Below are 19298 nucleotides of genomic sequence, written 5' to 3'. Positions count from 1 at the left end.
CCAAGAAGACCCTTGACAATTTGTTCTCTCTTTTGTCATTTTCAGTGGAAAATTTCTGTATGAGAATAAATAAGGCCAATGGTATTTCAGTAGATGCATATTTCTATATGTTAGGTTGTAACAGCTGTCACAAAGAAACTGTGAGATGAATATAACAGTGACAGCAACCACACTGAGTCATCAGCTGTCATCAGTTGCTCATTTACACATTCTTGATATAATCTTAATCACTGTTACAATTTTACTCTCTAATAAATTCTTTACCACTGGGCTTACATTTAGACAAATTTTATTTAAGTTTATATGAACTCACACATTTAAGACTGCGATTTTGCTTTGCATTTTTAATCAACGATAGCCTACAGGACAGTAAGTTACAATGTCACAGACACATGGATGTCACAGTTTAACTTCAACTGACAAGTAAGCACCACACAGCCACTTACTCAGTCCTCCTTAAAGGAGTGGGAGAGAGAATCCAAAGAGTGAAAGTGAGAGAACTCAAGAGTTGAGATAAAGACAATTTAACAGGGAAAGGAAAAGCTGTGCACACAAGCGAAGCCATTCACCTCTCCCCATGGAAAGGCTGGTGTTCAGCCATCTCCAGGAAAGCAGGGCTCCTTCATGCCTAATGGTGACTAGGGAGCACAAACACCATCACTCTAAACACCGCTCTTTCCTCCTTCTTCCTCAGCTTTATATACAGAGCCTGATGCCATATGGTCTGGAATATCCCTGTGGTCAGTTTGGATCAGCCGTTCTAGCTGTGTCTCTTCCCAGCTCCTCACCCTGCTTGCTCGGTGGGGGTGGTGGTGTGAAGAGCAGAAAAGGCCCTGATGAGCAATAAGGAAAATATTTCTACATTGATCACTGTTTCCAGCACTAATCCAAAACACAGCCCCCTACTATTTACTCTGAAGAAAATTAACTCTATCTCAGCCAAAGCCAGCACAGCAGACTTCAATAAAAGAGTTTAAATCAACTTGACTGGACAAAGAGAGAGACAAATGAAGACTTCTGCACTTGAAAAAAGAAAATTTTTCATGGGCCATTTTGTTCAGTGAGCAAGGTAGATACACCTCTGTGATCAAATGACTGTCCCTTTTTTAAGTGTGTAAGATCATCTGCCATTTTCAAGAGATGTGATAATACTCAGTGAGAAGAAAGCAGACACTGGCCATGAGAATGGAATATCAGGGTGACACAGGGACATGTCAAAGGACAGGTCCATAAATAAAAGCTCTAAGCAAAGTTTAACTGGATTAGTTCCTAATATGAGAGGGGTAGTTTCTCACTTTGCCACTGTGGAAGGTGTGCTGGCTTGAGATGACAGCACTCGTAAGAGAGCTCCTGAGCTATACCGTGAGCCAGCACACCTCCATCCTCTAGGTGCAGCTTTTCCAATTAACATTTTAGATGCAGCCCTTGAACTAATATAACACTGTAATTCCTGTTCTTGGTTTCTCCAGATGTTCTAAAGATTTTTATCAGGTGTCTCTAAAGGAACAAAATGGTTTTATTGTTTGTTTCATTTCACCTGCATAACTGGTTCTTTTCTGCTTTTGTGTCTATCTCACCACATGAAACTGACCCTGATCTCAATCAATAGACTTTACTTTTGTCAATATCAAACTACTACTGGAACATTTGAAACCTGTAATGAGATCCTATTGTCCTGCATTTAATCTGAACATTTTCCAGGAAGCTGGATGTCACCAGCTGGTATTTGTTACATGAGACAGGACATCAAAATCACTTTCAGTTATGCCAGTCAAATACAAATCACCACACCATGTCTGAGGCCCGACTGTATTTTGGTTGTGAAATGTAAGAGGGAACATTACTGTTCTCTTGCCAAGAATAACACAACAATCTTGGCAGATTAATCTCTTTTTTTTTCTAGTAAAATTCTAGTGGTATTATTTTCACCTCACCTACATCTTACCAATTTAAATTTTTCTATTTTTGTTTTGTGAAGCATAGTATTGTGGCTAATTCAAAATGGGTGCCCTGTTTACCTCTACAAGCAGCTGTATTTAATTTGGCTGGAAATAATACAATATACAGTTTGTTTTACGCAAAATGTATTTTAAAAGTGCATTGGGATCTATCCAGTCAAGACAACTCTATGTTCCTCTGGAATATTGGTAGCATAATGTTACAATGAATCATCACAGAGAAGAGAAGAGAATGAAGTGACTGGAGGAGCTCATCCAACAAATATGGATTAATATGCCAGAAGCAGCAGGGTATAAAACTCCAGAGCACTCACAAGGAGAAAAACGATACTCTCAGTTTTGTGCAAAGATCCTTCCATCAGTGTCAGAACACAAAGTTTACCATTTCTGTGAATTTCTACAGCAGAAAAAGAATAAAACATTTCCTGGACATTAACCACAATCTTGTGATGATCAGGTTTTAATACCTGTCCACATCAGTTAAGCCTCAGCTGGGGGGGTTTCATACCTTTCCCTTTCTCCCCTAACTCCTTAATTTACACAGTGCTATTTGTCAATATTTCCCCTCCTTGGATATCTTATAACACATAACTGTGTTTTAAACTTAACTGGATTTCATATCAGAAATATTTATGTAAAAAACTCCAAGAACCAGCAAAACCCAACCCAAATAAAGAGATGTCTGCAGGCATAAAAGAAATGCATCTGCATGGAAGACAGTATTCTAACTAGATGACAAAGCTCATGTGGTATATAAACAAATCTTCTATGAGTTAGCACAGCTGGCAGAGAGGCAAGAGCCTATTTATTTTCAGCCAGTAGTTTGCAAATACCTAAAGCTTGAAATTCCACAGACGTCATCTGAAAACAAACAGGATTTCATCCTCTCTATAAAAGTTTGCATCTCCACCAGGTACACAAAAATAGATCCATGCACTGGAAAATCTAAACCTCTTGCTCAAATGAGGCCAACCTGCAGAGTTTGGGGCAGGGATGTTTCCGGTCCCAGTGAGGATGCTGCCTGCCCCTAGCTCTGTGGCTGTGAGGGGGCTGTGGAACACAGAATGACACTACAAGAACATCTCCACAAATTTGCTGGCTGTTGCCATGCTTGTGTTACAGACCCATACAGTCCATAGCCCATCCCAGCAGCTGAGCCTGGAAGAGTTCAGGGGTTTGACTCAAATAGATTTATTTAGCCTCATAACTTGGGTTCCAGTGCTAGTCTATGCAGTAAATCCTGAAAATAGCTACCACCATTTTGATGTAGTTATTGTCCAAGAATATCTAGTTCTCCATCTTCTTTGTGATCTTTTTTGATAGCTAAACTGTGGGATCCCATGTCCTGGCAGACAGGGAGGAATTCAACTTAAGGTTAGGAATCACCACCCTGTGGAGTTAGCATCCAATTTGAATTTCAGTGGGATTGCCCTTCCCTTCAAAAAGCCTAATGTGCTAATGCTCTGTGGCTAATCCTAAAATGCTGTGTAAAATACCTGCAAGAAAAAGAAATTCTGTGGATATATTTTGAAACTTAGTTAATCTCTGCAAATCCTAAGGAACAATGAGATTTTATTGATATATTTCTTACAGCTTTTATAGGATCACAAGTAGAAAAAAAAACACCCAAAAAGCAAATAGAAAACTAAAGAAAATAAATAATAAATTGAGATACACCTAGAAGAAAATGCTAAGAATATACTGCAGTCCAGTTTCATAGGTAACTTGCTAAAAGTAAATGGCTTAGCTGAAACTGTTAAAAGGGAAGCAAGAATCAGAAATACAAAAAGCAACTAAAATAATCCAGTAGAACAATTCAGCAGTTTTTGGGATCTGGGGGTTTGCTTTCTAAACATGCCTTACCTAAAACAAACAGGTGAAATTAGTTATTATTTACTGCAGCTTTGTGCAGATTTACAGGTTTGGAATGAATGAATAATTATGTGATGTTTCCAGGTTAAAAAGTGGAATCAGTGTTGACATCTGCATGCCTATTAATATTTCTTTATGTGCAATTGCCTGTAAATTTAACACTGACTGCTTTCGGCAAGCAGCAATATTTTAAGACATCTTCAGACAAAAAATATTCAGTCTTTTTATCTACATTTAATTGTCAGAATCTTTTTATAAAACTACACGTTTACGGCTTTCTTTAATTTTGCTCTCCACCACCAAACAATATTACTAACTGTTTTATATGTGTATGCTTTTCAGTTTATGTGGGATGTGACAACAACCAATATGCATAAGCTTCCCCAATCTTGAGTGACAGGTAAGATATAAAATTGATATCATGATCCATACTATTATGTGTGGTACAATAATGACTATTTAGTGATGGTGCAACAAAGGTTTTGACAGGTCTCTGATTTATTAAAGCAGACATGATTCTCATGCCAGGTTACAGGTCTCTAAGCAGATACTGAGATTGGTCAAGTATTACGTAGCTGGCTGAAATTGTGTGTTGAAACTCACTGCTAAAAGATAAAGAGAGGTGAAATCCCAAGGGAAGTTAAAATGCTCACTTTAAAGATTATGTTCTAAGGGTAAACATAAGCTGAAACAGCTTGAAAGGAAACCCATGGCATGATTTGGGCTGTGCCTGAATTTGTCTGGGAGATCTGTTCTCTTCCTAATTCCAGTCCCCAGTTCCCTTCTGCTGTTGCTGGGGAAAATGATGGGAAAATTTGTCAACCTTTTAGGCAGTATCTGCACAAGGGGAAATTCTCCCTTGATTAACAAAGGTCTCTTGCACTCATTTATAGAATCAGAGCTGGGCTTTTTGGCCTCATTCCTTTGTGAACTGCATCTCTGGCATGCTCCTTTAAACAGCAGAAGGTAGGAAGGGATTTAGTAAAAACCATTGTGGAAACTACTTAGTAGTGAAAAGTACTCCTTTTGGCAGTGGGGATAATATTTCCAGATATTCTTGAGTGTGTTACTCATTATGTATTTGAACTAGAACAAAGTTTTTGATAAAAAACTCATAAAGCATAGATTATAGTCTTTGAATAACATAATATTTGGAGGATAAAGCAAAGACAGTTGAAATATCCAGGCCACTCCTGTGGATATTTGCCTAATATTATTTTGGCTAACAGCTCCATTTAGGGCTGACACACTGAGGATTAATCTGTCCTTGATTTTTTTTTTTTTTTCTGGCAAGGATGAGCAAAAGAGTGTATTTTTAGATTTAAAATTACACACAATATGATGGGTCAAGGACAAAATTCTCCTTCTTGCCTAGTTATTGAAATAGCCCAAAACACCAAAACATAGAGATGCTCTTGTGCTCTTGTTAGCCTTGATGCAATGGAAAGAATACTGTACTGGAAAGAAGCTGTGAATCTGAAAATTCAAAGTTTCTGTTAGTGATAACTTTATGTCACAAATTTACCTAAGCATCATGTTTTGGACTGTCACAACACAGAATTACCCAACGGAAGGATACAACCAACCAATCTTTTCCCACAAGTTATAAAGTAATCAGTCTGTGCATGGGCAGAGATATCAGATTTATAACTAGAAATGTTTTTTCAGTAATATTTCATAAATGATTTCTTGAAATCAAGCTAAAATAAATAGTACAGGGAGGCTTCAGGCTGTGGCTTCCTGATGGTTGTAGGCATTCACAGTGCCACCATGGAAGTCAGTTCAGCACAGAACTGTGCAAGATGCCAGTAGCACAAATAGGAATTACTGTATTTTGCTCCTACAGGTAGTGCATGAGAGAGCATATTCTCTAATGAGATACTATGTGCTGTAACAGAAGAAAATAGAGACTGAGGTTTGAATTTCTTATTTCCAGTTCTGTGTGATGTTTTGCAGGGAATATCATAAATGAAGGAGTTTCATTCAGGCAGTCCAAAAATCTGGATGAGGCAATTCTGACAGGACATAGAGCTATACTTGGGGAAGATATTAATCTCACAGTTTAGTCAATACAGTTTTTGCCCCCATCGCTAATTCCATTACTGAATTGTGTACCACTGATGTCCTGTTAATGCAAATTCTTCTTTCTGTCTAGCCAGCTGGCAGGCAGGCAGCACAGGCAGCCTCCTTTCTCTGCTGCAGTTAGTACAGCAAGCCTGGTCCTGCGGTGCTGAAACTGAGAATATCTCCCCCTTAAAGCAAGAAATTCATTCTTTTATTCATACCACATTTTCATTATTAAGAAAAAACTATGATTCATAAAGTATTACCCTATGGCAATATGCAGACTTTAATATTAATGCCATTTTATTATTAAAAAAAAACCCTCTAAACCAGAAAAGATTAAACTCAAGCATGAATAAATACCAGTATCTTCCTGGAAGCTACATCTGTGCCCTTCATCTCCCATCTTTTGACATCCTGTGAACATCTCCAGAAAGTTACAGAACATTTTCTTTTGAGCAAAAAGCCCCCTCATGGATATGAATGTGTTCAGTAGTCTTTGAGAAATGTCTAGAGGTCTTGTAATTTCTCACTCTCAGAGCTCCAAGCTGGCTGTATGCCACAACCAGATTTTACACAATAATCAGACAGACGCTCAAATAATTGTTACTCAGTCCCTTTGCCTTAGAAAACATCCCTTCCATGAGATTCTGCCAGTTCTGCTGACTGATAAGAAAATGTGCATTCAAATTGGTGCTGCTTACAAAAACTACGACTGACAACACTGTGCAATTTGAGAACCACAAGCCTTAGGTTATTCCTGGGTTCTTTTGAATCAGCATGAAACGTGCTTCTGTGCTGAGACGTCCAACTCTGCAATTTTAAGCTTCCATTTTATTCTTGGCAATCTTATCTCTGAAAGGCAGGATAACTGCAGTAATTGCACATCTCATTTCAGAAAAATAAAGAAACCTTCATTTTCCATTTTAATAGTTTACTAGAAACTGGTTCACAAGGAATGAAGAGACTGATAATGAATGAAAATGAAAAACAGCAAAACCCAATTACTCACCCGTGCAAGGCTGGTTCCAGAAGGGACTTTATACGGGACGTACTTTCTGTAGATGTGTCCAACTCGAGAGCATGGAACATCATACATGCCACCTCCACACATCCACACCTGGAAAGCAGACAGAAAGCAAGTGAAAGAAAGAATGGTTCCTGGAAACAAATGAGGCAAAAAAAAACCATTTTAACTAACGTGTATGGGAAAAAACCACATGATTCTGTGCTGACCCCTCCCACAGTCATGGTGGTCTTCTTGGCATGCTGGTAACTGGGATATGGTAATGTGGCAGATTCTCCCCCCCAGAACCTCACTGTGCAAAAGCAGAGTATGTTCAGAAGAAAATTATAAAATATATATAAATAGAATAGAAAGGAAATAGAAATAGAACTATAATAGAAATAGAAATGAATAGAATAGAATAGAATAGAATAGAATAGAATAGAATAGAATGGAATAGAATGGAATAGTTCAAGTTGGAAGGGAGTTTAAGTTCGACCACTTTCATTGTGCTTGCCCGTTTGTGTTATAGTGGGTATACCTGCCTGGTCCTGGAATCCATCCCCTGACTGACTGTGCTATTCATACTGTGAATGGTGAAAATAGGGGTTAGAGTGAAGGCTTGAATGACAAAGTGCTTTAGATAGCTGCTTCTTACAGATCATTTATGTATCAGCCCTTACAGTCCCTTAGCAATTAGCCACGGCACCCAACTGAGACCTGATAATGAAATGTTTGAGGATCTAATCTCATTACAGAGCAAACCTAAATACACTAATGTAAATGTCTAAGGAAGGCTTGAAAGTAGCAGAAGTGGGGCTTTGTCCTTAAATTCCATGGACAATGATGTGCAGTCAGATAGAGTTGAGAGCTACTCTACTGTCTGCCATCACAGAATTGACTAAGCCACAGGAGCTCTGGGTAGGTGCCTCTGGACATGTCATTTACTCTCCTAGTAAGCACAGTCCTTCTTAAGGAGGAAGTTCGCTGGTAGATTGGGAATGGAGATTCAAATGAATGTTCTGCCTCCATGCCAAAATAGCTTATTACCACCCAGAGCAATCTTGCAAGAAGTCATGCCATGCAGACACAAGGATCATTTTCTTGAAAAAAAAAAAACATTTTGTAAAATCTGCCTCTTAAATTAACCTTGAAATCCTCACCTGTTTCATCTCATGACAGCTAATTCACTGGAAAACGCGCATAAACATAGTAAAATAGCGTAAAAGCAAGAGTATTAAAATAATGTTATTTACTTTTCTAACAGTATTTCCATTGTATGTTACATCATTTGTATTTTCTTTAAGTGGAAATTTGCTCTCTGTGGCTGTCTTCAAACAACCCAGTGCTCAGTGAAAGTGTGGACCTATGTTTACTATTTGTTCTTGTTTTTTAAAGGAGGTGTCATTTCAAAGGCTAGACAAATTATTGCTGTGATTAATCAAGGCTTCTTAGCCTTTGAAGAAAGGACAGCATAGCAGTGTGACTCAAAGGTTAGCCCCAGCAAAAAATTTAAAAGACAAGAAAGCAGAAATTACAGATATATGTACATACATACATATTTATATATATATAGGCCAGTATTACTTTAACTGAGGCAATGAGAGCTGCAGTAGACATATATTGCATTTCCTCTAAAGCAGTAGGGTAACAGTATAAAATAAAAAAAATAAAGAAACCCCAGTCAGATATGCTGAGGCAATAACAAGTGGGAGGAAATAACACTGTGTTAGGCTTATATTTGATAGATATAAAACCTGAAAATGCTGTGCTGCACCTGAGGTATGCTGTGCAGGGTAATTGAAATGAATCTTGGGCTGCCTTGAAGGATATTTAGCAGCTGTTCCTGTTTATCTTTCAGCTTCAGAATGGTATTAAAAGCATTTTTTATACTTTCCTGAGAAGATCAATTCTGGCAACTTGGTCTTTAAAATGTGCATTTTTCTGTCACACGCACTAAAAACAAGAAATTGGAGAATGACTTCTGTGTTAAGTATTACAGACCTCCAGCATACCATGAAAGAAACTCAGGTGGTGTGGGACATTTGGCAAAATTATATCAAAAGCAATGAAACTCTCAGGATCGTTAATTGTCTCCTTCTTACAAAAGCAATGAATCTGGTCTGCAGCTGAGGTATAAAAAACAAAGATGAAACCAAAATAATGCAATTCCAGCTTGGAAAGATCAAAAGAGGAGTTTATGTGTCAACTAGAGACTATCTCACAATTTATCTTTATATGGCTCCTTCCAACAGAATGTTGCAAAACATTTTATAGGGATGGTTGAAGGCAAAAAGCAGGCATTAACACAAGCTTTAAAAGAAATTAAGCTGTGGTTATGTGGCTTTGTTCCTAACTGGAGTTTAGATGCCACAGATGTATTTTTTGGCTCTGTTCTAGAGCTCCTGTGGGATTTTGGGTGAATCACTCTCCTTTCACATTCCTTCTTTGTCTTTTAAATTGAATTCTGCCTTCTCTTGTGATTCCCCCACCTTATCTCTCTGGTTTATGAGTGATCCAGGAAACTACCTGGAAAATGTAAATACTGTGCATGCAAGACTGAGATTCCAATCCATATGCTACACTGTAGTCATAATTACTGTAGTAAGAGACTCATGATTTTGGAGCAGTGGAGGATGTGTTGCTGGAGAAAAGGAACATAAACATACAGCAAATTATTCAAAGGATTTAGAGGGTACTGAATGGACTTTGGATTAGGCTTCAAAACTTATTGAGAAATATACTGCTGCTGAGAGTCAGTAGCAAGACAGACAACAGTGAGAGACATAGAAATGAAGGGAAAATACAAACTGTAAACTGGTGGAAGAGGAATATAAAGTATTGCATGCAAAGGCAACAACTTGGTGCTCTTCATATTGTGCAAGAGGGATGGACTACAAACAGGAGAAACGTATTACAACAGTGGGGCTGAAAAAGTTGTAGAAAATAAGAATATAAAAATTTTATGGGATTTTTCACTCTTCTTGAAATATAAGCCAAAAGAACAGATTTGGCAGTTGTAGAAAAGGAGAAAGAACAATATTTTCCTGTGAACTTTTACACACAGTGAGAATGTTCCTCTATATGAAAGAAAAATTGAAAAATAGGATCACTGACAGCAAATCTACAGTCAATGGGTCTGAAAATTGCAAAACCATTTACTGGAGGTGAAGTGGGATTTCCTGTCAGGAAATATTAAAACGGTACCATGTAAACCAGGAACTGATGACTGTGGGTATTTCAACAATACTCACCAGCACCTCTAAAATTCTAAGAAAACTGGCAATATTCCACATTTGTCAGTCCTTTATATAGATTACAACTGCACTAACAAGTGGTAATGCTCCTTCACTCCCTATCTGCTGCCAAGATTGACAGCTGTGGAGGGAATTAATAGTGATTATGATGATAATGAAAGGGATTAATGAACTTGGAGGTGTGTTTTGGAAAACAGGGATGAAGAGAATTAAAAAAAATGTATTGGCATGGATAAGGATGAAACAACTGTAGATACAGATGACTATCTTCAAGAGCAGAGGGAATCAGCATTAGCATTTTTGTTAAGGTATGATTTACGATGCCTAAGGAATGTCTAGTGCAAAGGATTGCACTGGGTTTTCATGTCCAGGTTTTGGTAGCAGGGTGGCAATAGAGGTGGCTTCTGAGAGAAGCTGCCAGAAGCTTCCCTCAGGTTCAACAGGGCCAATGCCAGCTGCCTCCAGGATGGACATGCCCTGGTCCAAGGCCACCAGCGATGGCGGTAGTGCCTCTGGCATAACAGATTTAAGAACAGGGAAAAGTTCCTGTGCAACTTCAGCCAGAGAGAGGAGTGACAATCCCTGAGAGCACCAGCTCTGCAGACATCAAAGTCAGGGAAGAAGGAGGGGGAGGAGGTGCCCCAGGTGCTGGAGCAGAGATTCCCTTGCAGCCTGTGGTGAAAACCATGGTGAGACAGTTGTGCCCCTGCAGCCCCTGAAAGGTTCATGGTGGAGCAGAGATCACAGAGGACCTGCTCCCCCTGGAGGACCTCATGCTGGAGCAGGTTAAGATTGTGAGGACTCCTCTCCCTGAGGAGGAAGGAGCAGCAGAGACAACACATGATGAACTGACTGTAGTCTCCATTTCCCGTTCCCCTGAGAGTGAGGAGGAGGAGAAAATTGGGAGGGAAGTTGAGAAGAAGGGAAGGGTAGGGGAAAGAGTTAAAATTTGCATTTATTTCTCATTGGCCTACTCTGATTTGATCAGTAATAAAATATTTTTTCCCCAGTTCAGGTCACCTTTGCCCATGATGGTAACTGGTGAGTGATCTCTCCCTCTCCTTATCTTGATCCAGAAGCCTTTTGGTATATTTCCTTTCCCTTACTCACATGAGGGGGGGGGTTAGAGCAGCTTTGCTGGGCACCTGGCAAACAGCCAAGGTCAACCACAAGGGTGTTCAGGAAACACAGGACATTAGTATGTTTTGCTACTCTGTATTGTGGTGATTACTACATAAACTGTGCCTGTCTAGGATTTCCCAAATAGTGGCTTTCCTTGTTATTGTGAAGAAATGCTATTAATCAGGTGAGCTCCAGTGCTTTGCAGCTTTCACAAGTCTAGCACACACCAAAGAGTACTGTCAGCAAGATGTCATACACCTTTTGATTAAATAAAAAGGGCCCTGATGTTGCCAAAAATTAAAATCCTGAATGCTTTCTTATGTAAAATTTAATCTAAGAAACTATTTAATGAAGAAGTCATATTTTGAGACAGTTTGTGGCTGTGTCACCATCCAGAGTACTCCAAATAATTATTTGCCAAGCAAATTAAAGTAAGATGTGGCATCAACACACAGCACCTGTCCGACAACACTTCCACAGGCCATAGATGTGGATGCTCTAAGAAAGAGTAAATTGTCATCTCTAGATTCACTCAAGTGAAGCCAAGGAAGCTGAACCAGTCTGGTTATTCAGCTTTTTCACTGACTTTCACTGATCTTGGAACAATTTGCAAGTCCACTATCTTACCAAGTTTTCTCAACAGATCTGGTAAATTGAACTGTCTGGCTAACTTGTCCTCATTTAATAAGTTTTAAGATAACTCAATCTATAGCTACAGTAGAATCTGCTGAAGCAGAAACCTTTCCCAAGCTGATTGTGGTGATTCTGACATAAAAAACCTCAGTTCTTTCTCTTTGTCTCTTCCACCTCTGTGATTTTTTCCAATTTTTTATTATTCCAAACCAAACAACAATTTTCTTTTTTATTTTACATCTCTTAAATTCTTCCAATAAGAATTTACTCCTACTTGGCAGTAATTTCTAAAGACCATTTTTTTCTTCTTTTAACACTAGTAAGAAAGGACAAGGACCCTAAGGTTATTATATACTAATGAGATAGATCCGGAGATATGACTGAAATGAGATGCAGTGTGCCACAGTTGCCTCCAAAAAAAAAATCTATCACTTGAACAAAACACACTGGGACAGTCTGGTATCTCAATTTCCAGTTGTGTTACCATGGTTTCTATACAAAGTCTGGAGAGAACAACAAGTATATTCTTTGCGATGATGAATAAAAGGAATATTTGAAATAGGATAATAAAATCATGGGTGACCTGTCAGAGTCCATTGTGACAGCTACAAGTAACTACTTATATTTGCCTCTGAAACAATCTAAATGGACAGAAGGTAAATCAATATATTCTAAACATACAGTCTAGCTATTGAGTTTCCCCTGCCTTCCTGTTTTATTTTCCTGAAGTATAAAAATGATTTGGAGAAACACGAGAGTAATCCAGTTAATGCAAAACATTTTGCAGTTCTTGGAACTCCTGTAAAGAGAGGCTGGAAAACCAGTGCTGGGTGACACTGTACATTTCAGTCAACAGAATGGCCTCAGCATTGTTTTAATTGCAGCTGAAACTCAACTGCAAGATATCTGATATTAGTCATGGCTGACATGTTATATTTATTTAAAGAGCTTTACACTGACAGGGTTTGGAAGTAGGCTGGAAAGATCCTGGAGGTAAATTTGAATTGCAATTTCAGTTCCAAGCTCTATCCAAATACATTTGACTCAAATAATCTAAGTCAGGAAACTCTATCAAGCCCTTGCAAAACTTTGCATGTAGACACCATGAGGTAAAATTTTTATGTCTTTGGGTATACTGGGAAATAAACTCAAAATTAGACATGTTAGTAAACTAATAAAAATACCTGTCTGACATGTAGAAAGTAACAAGACTTTCAGCTCTACGTGTAAATGCCAAGTAACTGATTTCAATACACATGTCCACATACAGGATATGAAGGTATACTATAACATGGCTGGTTGTACATAACCTGAGCACTTGAAATGACCCATATACCATTACAATAATTTAAATGCAATTTAAAAAAGTTTCCTTTGGAACAGCTGGCCTGCAGATAACAACTCATGGCAGCTGAGCTGCTCTAGTGATCCACTGCTATTGAAAGGAGCCTTTCCTCCTATGACTTTCTCTATTTCTCTATTTCTACCTATTTTCTTGAGCTGACTACAGGGGACCCTATCCCCAGAGATGATTAAACTTGTTGATCTGGACAGAAAAATTATTCCATTTTCTTTTCTGCTGGATTAGTTCTCTGTTGACTTGTTGAACTGAGCTCAACACTTGAGCACAAACACAGCATCTGAGCGAAGGTAAGTGGAGAAGACTTGATAAAAGGGAAAAGGTGGAACTTCATTCTTTGACAGTGGTAAGGTACCATGTTTTCAGAGGGAGCTGCACCCAGTGTGATTTTTATATGGCTTCTGGAGCATTTGCTTATGGCACTGTGGAAATTCCTAATGAAAAGAAGTATTGTAGTAAATTAATTTTAGTTAAAAAAGACAGAAGCCCAGATGAATAAAAGCATCGTGATAACACCAGCAAGGAAGTATTCTATAAAGTGGCTTGATGACTTACCTTAAAGGAGATTTCATACTGCTCTCCTCCCCATATTTCTAATCCTGGATCATAGCCTCCCAGCTCCCAAAACCATTTCCGGTTAACGGCAAACAGCCCTCCAGCCATTACAGGAGACCTGAAGGATGAATAAAGCAACACAAACAATAATGAAGATGTTTGGCCCATGTGTGTATGTGCCCTCTGGGTGTGTTTGTAGGAATGTTTGAGTTATGAAGCTATGAAAGGCATAGATAAACATATATGATAGCAGTGCAACCAAACAATATTTCCCTTTATTCATCCATCCAAAGAGGGGCTCTAGATGAGAAACAGGCAATATGGTAGATCTAGAGAATGGTAGACAGTCATGCACAGACTCTTTTTAAAAAAAAAATCCCAACAAAACCAAGCCCAAAAAACTAATAGCCTTCCCAAAAGTTCTGTTTATTGCTAAGTAACAGAGAAAGAAAGGGACTCTGGAAAACTGCCAAAGTACTTAATGAGTCTCAGTACACCATGTGAAGTAATGTGCATTTGAAAGTGAGCAAAAGTTTTCAATTAATTTCAGTCTCATATGTGCTGGCTAGAGAAAGGCAGAAAGGTGAAAGAAGACGGCTGAAGAGAAGCTGTTGGGAGTTAAACATCTGCTTTCCTAAACATTTAGAACTCCTCAAATGTGTCTCACAGTGGTAATTTGACTTATAGGCAAATAATTTGCTATGCTTCCCATGTTTCCATTTATTCCATTAATAATTATGTGACATTTTCTTAAATTAACTCAGTCTTTTCCACAGACAATATAGAATACAAATGAGATATTTAAAGTTATTTTTAGAGAATAACGACAAAAACATATTGCAAATTTATAGGCAGGAATTTTGTACTGGAAAACAAGCATTTTCTCTTTTTATTTTCTTTCAGTATCAAGAAGAACACCTTTCTAATGCAGTAAATACAGTGACAGCTTTCAGAATTCAAATGTTGCTCTTCAACTTATTCCTTGAAGTTGTGGTGGAAGGGGAATACAAGGACATCTATGCTGAACAGGAGGAAAACAACATGCTTAAGAAAGTCCAACCCAACTATGCAATTCCATCAATGTGGATCAACACTAGCTTTATGAGTTTTACAGCAAGAGGCCAGAAGGAACACATCATACTGATAGCTGGTCAGAGAGAGAAGAAAAGACAAAGCCACAGGAGACCTGGATGGCTCCCATGCAATGTTTCCTTAGCAGTGAGCCAACATGAAACTGGGTCCTGTGCCCTGTGTCTTGTAGCAATAAAGCTCCAAGGGAAAATTATTCCATCCCGGGGCATTTTGTTTTGAATTACTGCTGGTGGTTTGTTTTGGGCTATGGGAGCAGATGGTATCATCCTGGAAGCCCTAACTGGAAAACAAAGACTTCTCCCTTTGCCACTGGTTTAGGATTTGTCAGTGAACTTGGGACTGGTAAATATTTCAGGAATCCATGCATAAGTTAGAAGTTTACTGAAGAGGACATCATGTTAATGGAATATTCTGCCATATTTTCTCTGCCTTAACAATTTTATAGGCTGCTGTCTTTTATCTAAGGCAGTAGAGATGATAAAATAGCAAGCAAACAGCTGAGTGGTCTGTGCCACCATCAGGCAGCCAGTGAATCCCACACACGAATGTTAGAAAATTATCCCCTCATTTGCATTCATGGTAATGAGAAACATTATGGATAATTTTACTTTCACTTCTATATGGTAGCTTAAAAAAAAATTAAACTACCAATTTTCATGACTCTTACAGACTAATTTCATTTTCCTTTAGAGATTACTTTTTAAAAACACATAGAAACTTTGAGAAACAATGCTTTGCGAAAAAAAAATCCAAACTGACAAGGTTGTGCAGTGTAACATACACTGAATGCTAATACTTTTTTACTTTTATTGACATTTCATATTTCAATATTTCCACATATGAATAAATTAAACAGAGATTTTATTAGAAACCTTCCCCTGAGGATTCTGACTACTACGATACATTTTCAGTTCCTACCAAAGTAAATCTAATTACAACATGTCCTTTTTGACTTCAGATTTTAAATGATCAAAACATAATGTCCTTTTATAAAGGACTTACAATGAGAATGCTTATAACTAAATTGCTACTGACAGAAGAAATGTAGTCCCAGAAATCACTGGGAAAATGCAGGATTTCTCTACTTCTCATAGATATAATATCTTTCCTAAGCATTTCCCTCAGTAGAGTGAATGGCCTATAAAAAAGGTAACAGCCGCAGGTAAATCAGATGGAAGATAAAAAAATCAGAGACTTAAAATTCCAAAATAATTGGCAAGTACTTACAAATTATATTTGAATAGATAGATTTTTCCAGTGATAAATCCTGAGTAACGAAACCCCTTGTTCTTTAGACGTGAAAGTTCAGAACATTTATTGCAGTTAACAAAACTACCTAATGACTGGAACCATAGCAAACCCATAATTTTTGCAATTCCTTAAAAAAAAAGTGAAGAAATTGAACGTAATGTTGCCCCATTAATTCCTATTCCACAAGATGTTCTGACATTTGTTGTTTTGTAGGAAGAGCAATGAAGAGGAAAAGCAGGATGGCCTTTTGGTTTTCATTAGAGTGGAATTAGTAATAAGCTGTGTGAAACTGAGTGCTTGGCACAGCATGAATTCCACTCCAAGCCACAAGCAGCTACTGCTGAACAGGCCTTAAATTGTCTCCAAAATATGAAGGCAAGAGTCCAGTCTTGCACTCATGGTTGATATGAAAAGTCCTTATGTATCAATAGGATCACTTACACAGATAAAATAACTGCACTGAGCCCAAAGGAGAAGAATTAATCTCTTGTTTAGTGGCTTCTGTATAGAAATGTCAAGTACAAAGCTATGTTTGTAGGAGTAATTTTTTCATGAAATGTCCTGCTCAGATGCTTAAACAATCAGGCTTGAGCTATTATAGCATAATATTATGTGAGTAATTACAGTGGAAAGCTGTAAAGTTCTTACGGTCAAAACATTAAAAGGACAAAGGCTCCTAAAACATCACAAAAAGCCGAAAGGGTAAAGTTGCTAAACTTAAAAATATTTGCAAAAATCCTTCCACCTGAGAACTATTGCACAGACTCACTGAACATACATGAAAGAACAATATTGGAAGTAAAAGCTAGCTGATTGAAAAATGGCCCAACTGGTCAAGGATTGCTGTGCTGAGATAGAAAAAGAATTTGATTCAGTTAGAGCGTAAAACCCCACAAAACTTGCTTTGCAAAAAATATAGACTGAGAAAAAGGCAGGCAAATACTTAATAGGAAAAGATACATTACAAACAAAAAACTGCAGTAAAAGAAGTGTAGCAGTAGCTCAAACTGTAGCCAGCAAAGATTTTTTTAACTGCTTGCAATTAACATGCAGAGGAAGGAAGGAGATAATTTCACCTATGAATTTTCAAGGTAAGAGAAAAATGACATGAACAAAGGAGCATGAAGGTACTTGCAATAGAAACAAATATGGTGTTTTACAAAGACGCAAACTGCAGGGCTTACAATCATTACACTGCAAGAGTGATACACACAGTGGAACTAAAGGATTTGTGAGAAGGGAAGAGAAGCTCTGACAGCCTGCAGAACGAAAATGAGGGAAATGAAAATGGGAATGCACTTGTGCTGGATGACGTGCACAGTAGGTACACTGATAGGAATCACCTGCTCAAAACAGCTGAAATTTGGCCATTGTAATTGAATCCAAGGAATGGCACATACTGCACTCTGTACCCCTCTGTACAACCCAGACTGATAAAAGGCTCTGTGCTGAACTACTGAACAGAGACGGATGAATGCTGGAGAGAGGAGTCCATCTCATGCAGGACACATCAGACAAACTGACCTTCAGTGCCAAACCCACTGGCACATTATACAAAACCAAGGCAAATAGCCCACAGCAGAAATCAGGACTAGGTCCTACTGACCTCGTGGCATCAGGGATGTAATGGAAAAGGAGGAAAGGGGCCATGGTGCTGCTGGCAGTGACAGCCCCAGAAATGACTGGTGACCTACTGAATGCAGCTTTGAGTTAGGCTTCTGCATATTTAATAATGAATTTCAATGTCTTGTTAAGCAAGAAGTGTCCCTTCACCCTAGTGATACCAACGAAGGCACCTCAGGAGGGGGAATAAATTCAGTTACCTTGTTTCACTGGCGACTGCCCCAGGTTCTGTCTGCAGTGAGTCCTGATACTGTATCAAAGCTTCTCAAACCAAATAGCAGAAGCTGACACTAATCCTAAATAAAAGTTTGAAAAACCTGAAAATTAAAATTTATGTATGTGTAATGTTAGTGACAGACTTGGCTACTTGGAGGAAGTGAATACAGGAGTAAACCGAACTGAAATTAAGAGGAGTTGATCAGATGGCAAGGATGTGATGTAGGTTAAGAAAGTAAATGACAAAAATAAAAATTTAGTGGTTGCTCCACCTAAAGACAGTTTCTATACTGTCCATAGTAAAAGATTTCAAATTAGCTGAATGAATATTGATAAGGCTTTGTGAATTTCTCAAGAAGTAAAAAAAAAGTGGAACGTTTTATATACTTAATTCTCTAAGCAAATATAATTAAAATGTAATAAAATGTATTTTCAAATGCACCAACATTCGGAAAGTAAAATCTGTCACTGTTACATTAGCCTATGGCATTTTCTCTTTCTTTTTTAACTCAAGTGTCCCCTTTTCTGAGCAACTTTTACCCTAGATAAATGTAAACTACCTGTTCAAATGATCATTGTGCTGCAACAGGTAGCAGCCAAGTTGTATTAAACTCAACTTCCAAGTCTCTCTATAATCACATTCAATTTTTAAATTCCATTTTTATTTGGGAAATATTAAGATAAAACCCAATTCTTCAAATGGTGAGCCAGAAAGCTGTGGAGAGTCAGCTACAAAGAAACTTCTAAAAGTGCTTGACTTTCAGTTTATAGAAGTTTCCACTGTAATTTCATCACAGATTCTTGTTTTTCTTACTACATTGCTAAACTTCATTAAAAAAAATTATATTGTAAAAAAGCAATGAGACCTTATGTGGGTTATGAGGCCCTTTTCTCTCATATTAGACAATTAATGAGAAAGAGGTGAGCTGGGTAGAGACTGAAGACTCTGAAGGAAAGGCTTCCCCTTCCCATAATTACCTCTCATAATCCAAGAGAAATCTGTCTGAATTATTGTTAGGGGAGATCTACAGCACTCAAACTAAGCAGGTGGGTCAGCACAAATGAGCATCCTGAAGGTAAAAGTAAATGAAAGCTTCTGGAAATGTCCTGCAGGCAATGGTGCTCAGAAGGATAAAACCAAGGAGCAAATGAACAGCTGGAAGTCATGCTAAAGAGACAAATCTAATACACAAGCAGTCTCACAAGACTGAGGCCTTAGTGCTGTAAAAGCAAGAGAGCAGAGCTGAGAGCAGCCCCTCAGCTGAGCCACATTCAGGTCATGAGGAGGG

The 19298-nt window shown here is 38.2% G+C and overlaps 1 protein-coding gene across 1 annotated transcript in view; it reads right to left on the bottom strand.

Annotated features, from left to right (window-relative positions):
• GALNTL6 (polypeptide N-acetylgalactosaminyltransferase like 6) overlaps positions 1–19298 on the bottom strand; it is a 435385-nt gene that overhangs the window by 24282 nt on the left and 391805 nt on the right. The window contains exons 7-8 of the mRNA XM_066548280.1: positions 13828–13945; positions 6907–7014 (exon numbers count right to left, since the gene is read on the bottom strand). Coding sequence (XP_066404377.1) covers positions 6907–7014; positions 13828–13945 — 226 coding nt within the window. The remainder of the gene's footprint in view (positions 1–6906; positions 7015–13827; positions 13946–19298) is intronic.

This window comes from Molothrus aeneus, chromosome 4 (genome assembly GCF_037042795.1).
Source record: "Molothrus aeneus isolate 106 chromosome 4, BPBGC_Maene_1.0, whole genome shotgun sequence".
NCBI lineage: Eukaryota > Metazoa > Chordata > Aves > Passeriformes > Icteridae > Molothrus > Molothrus aeneus.
Note: the sequence above shows the minus strand (reverse complement) of the source record. Positions and strands in the feature narration are given on the sequence as shown.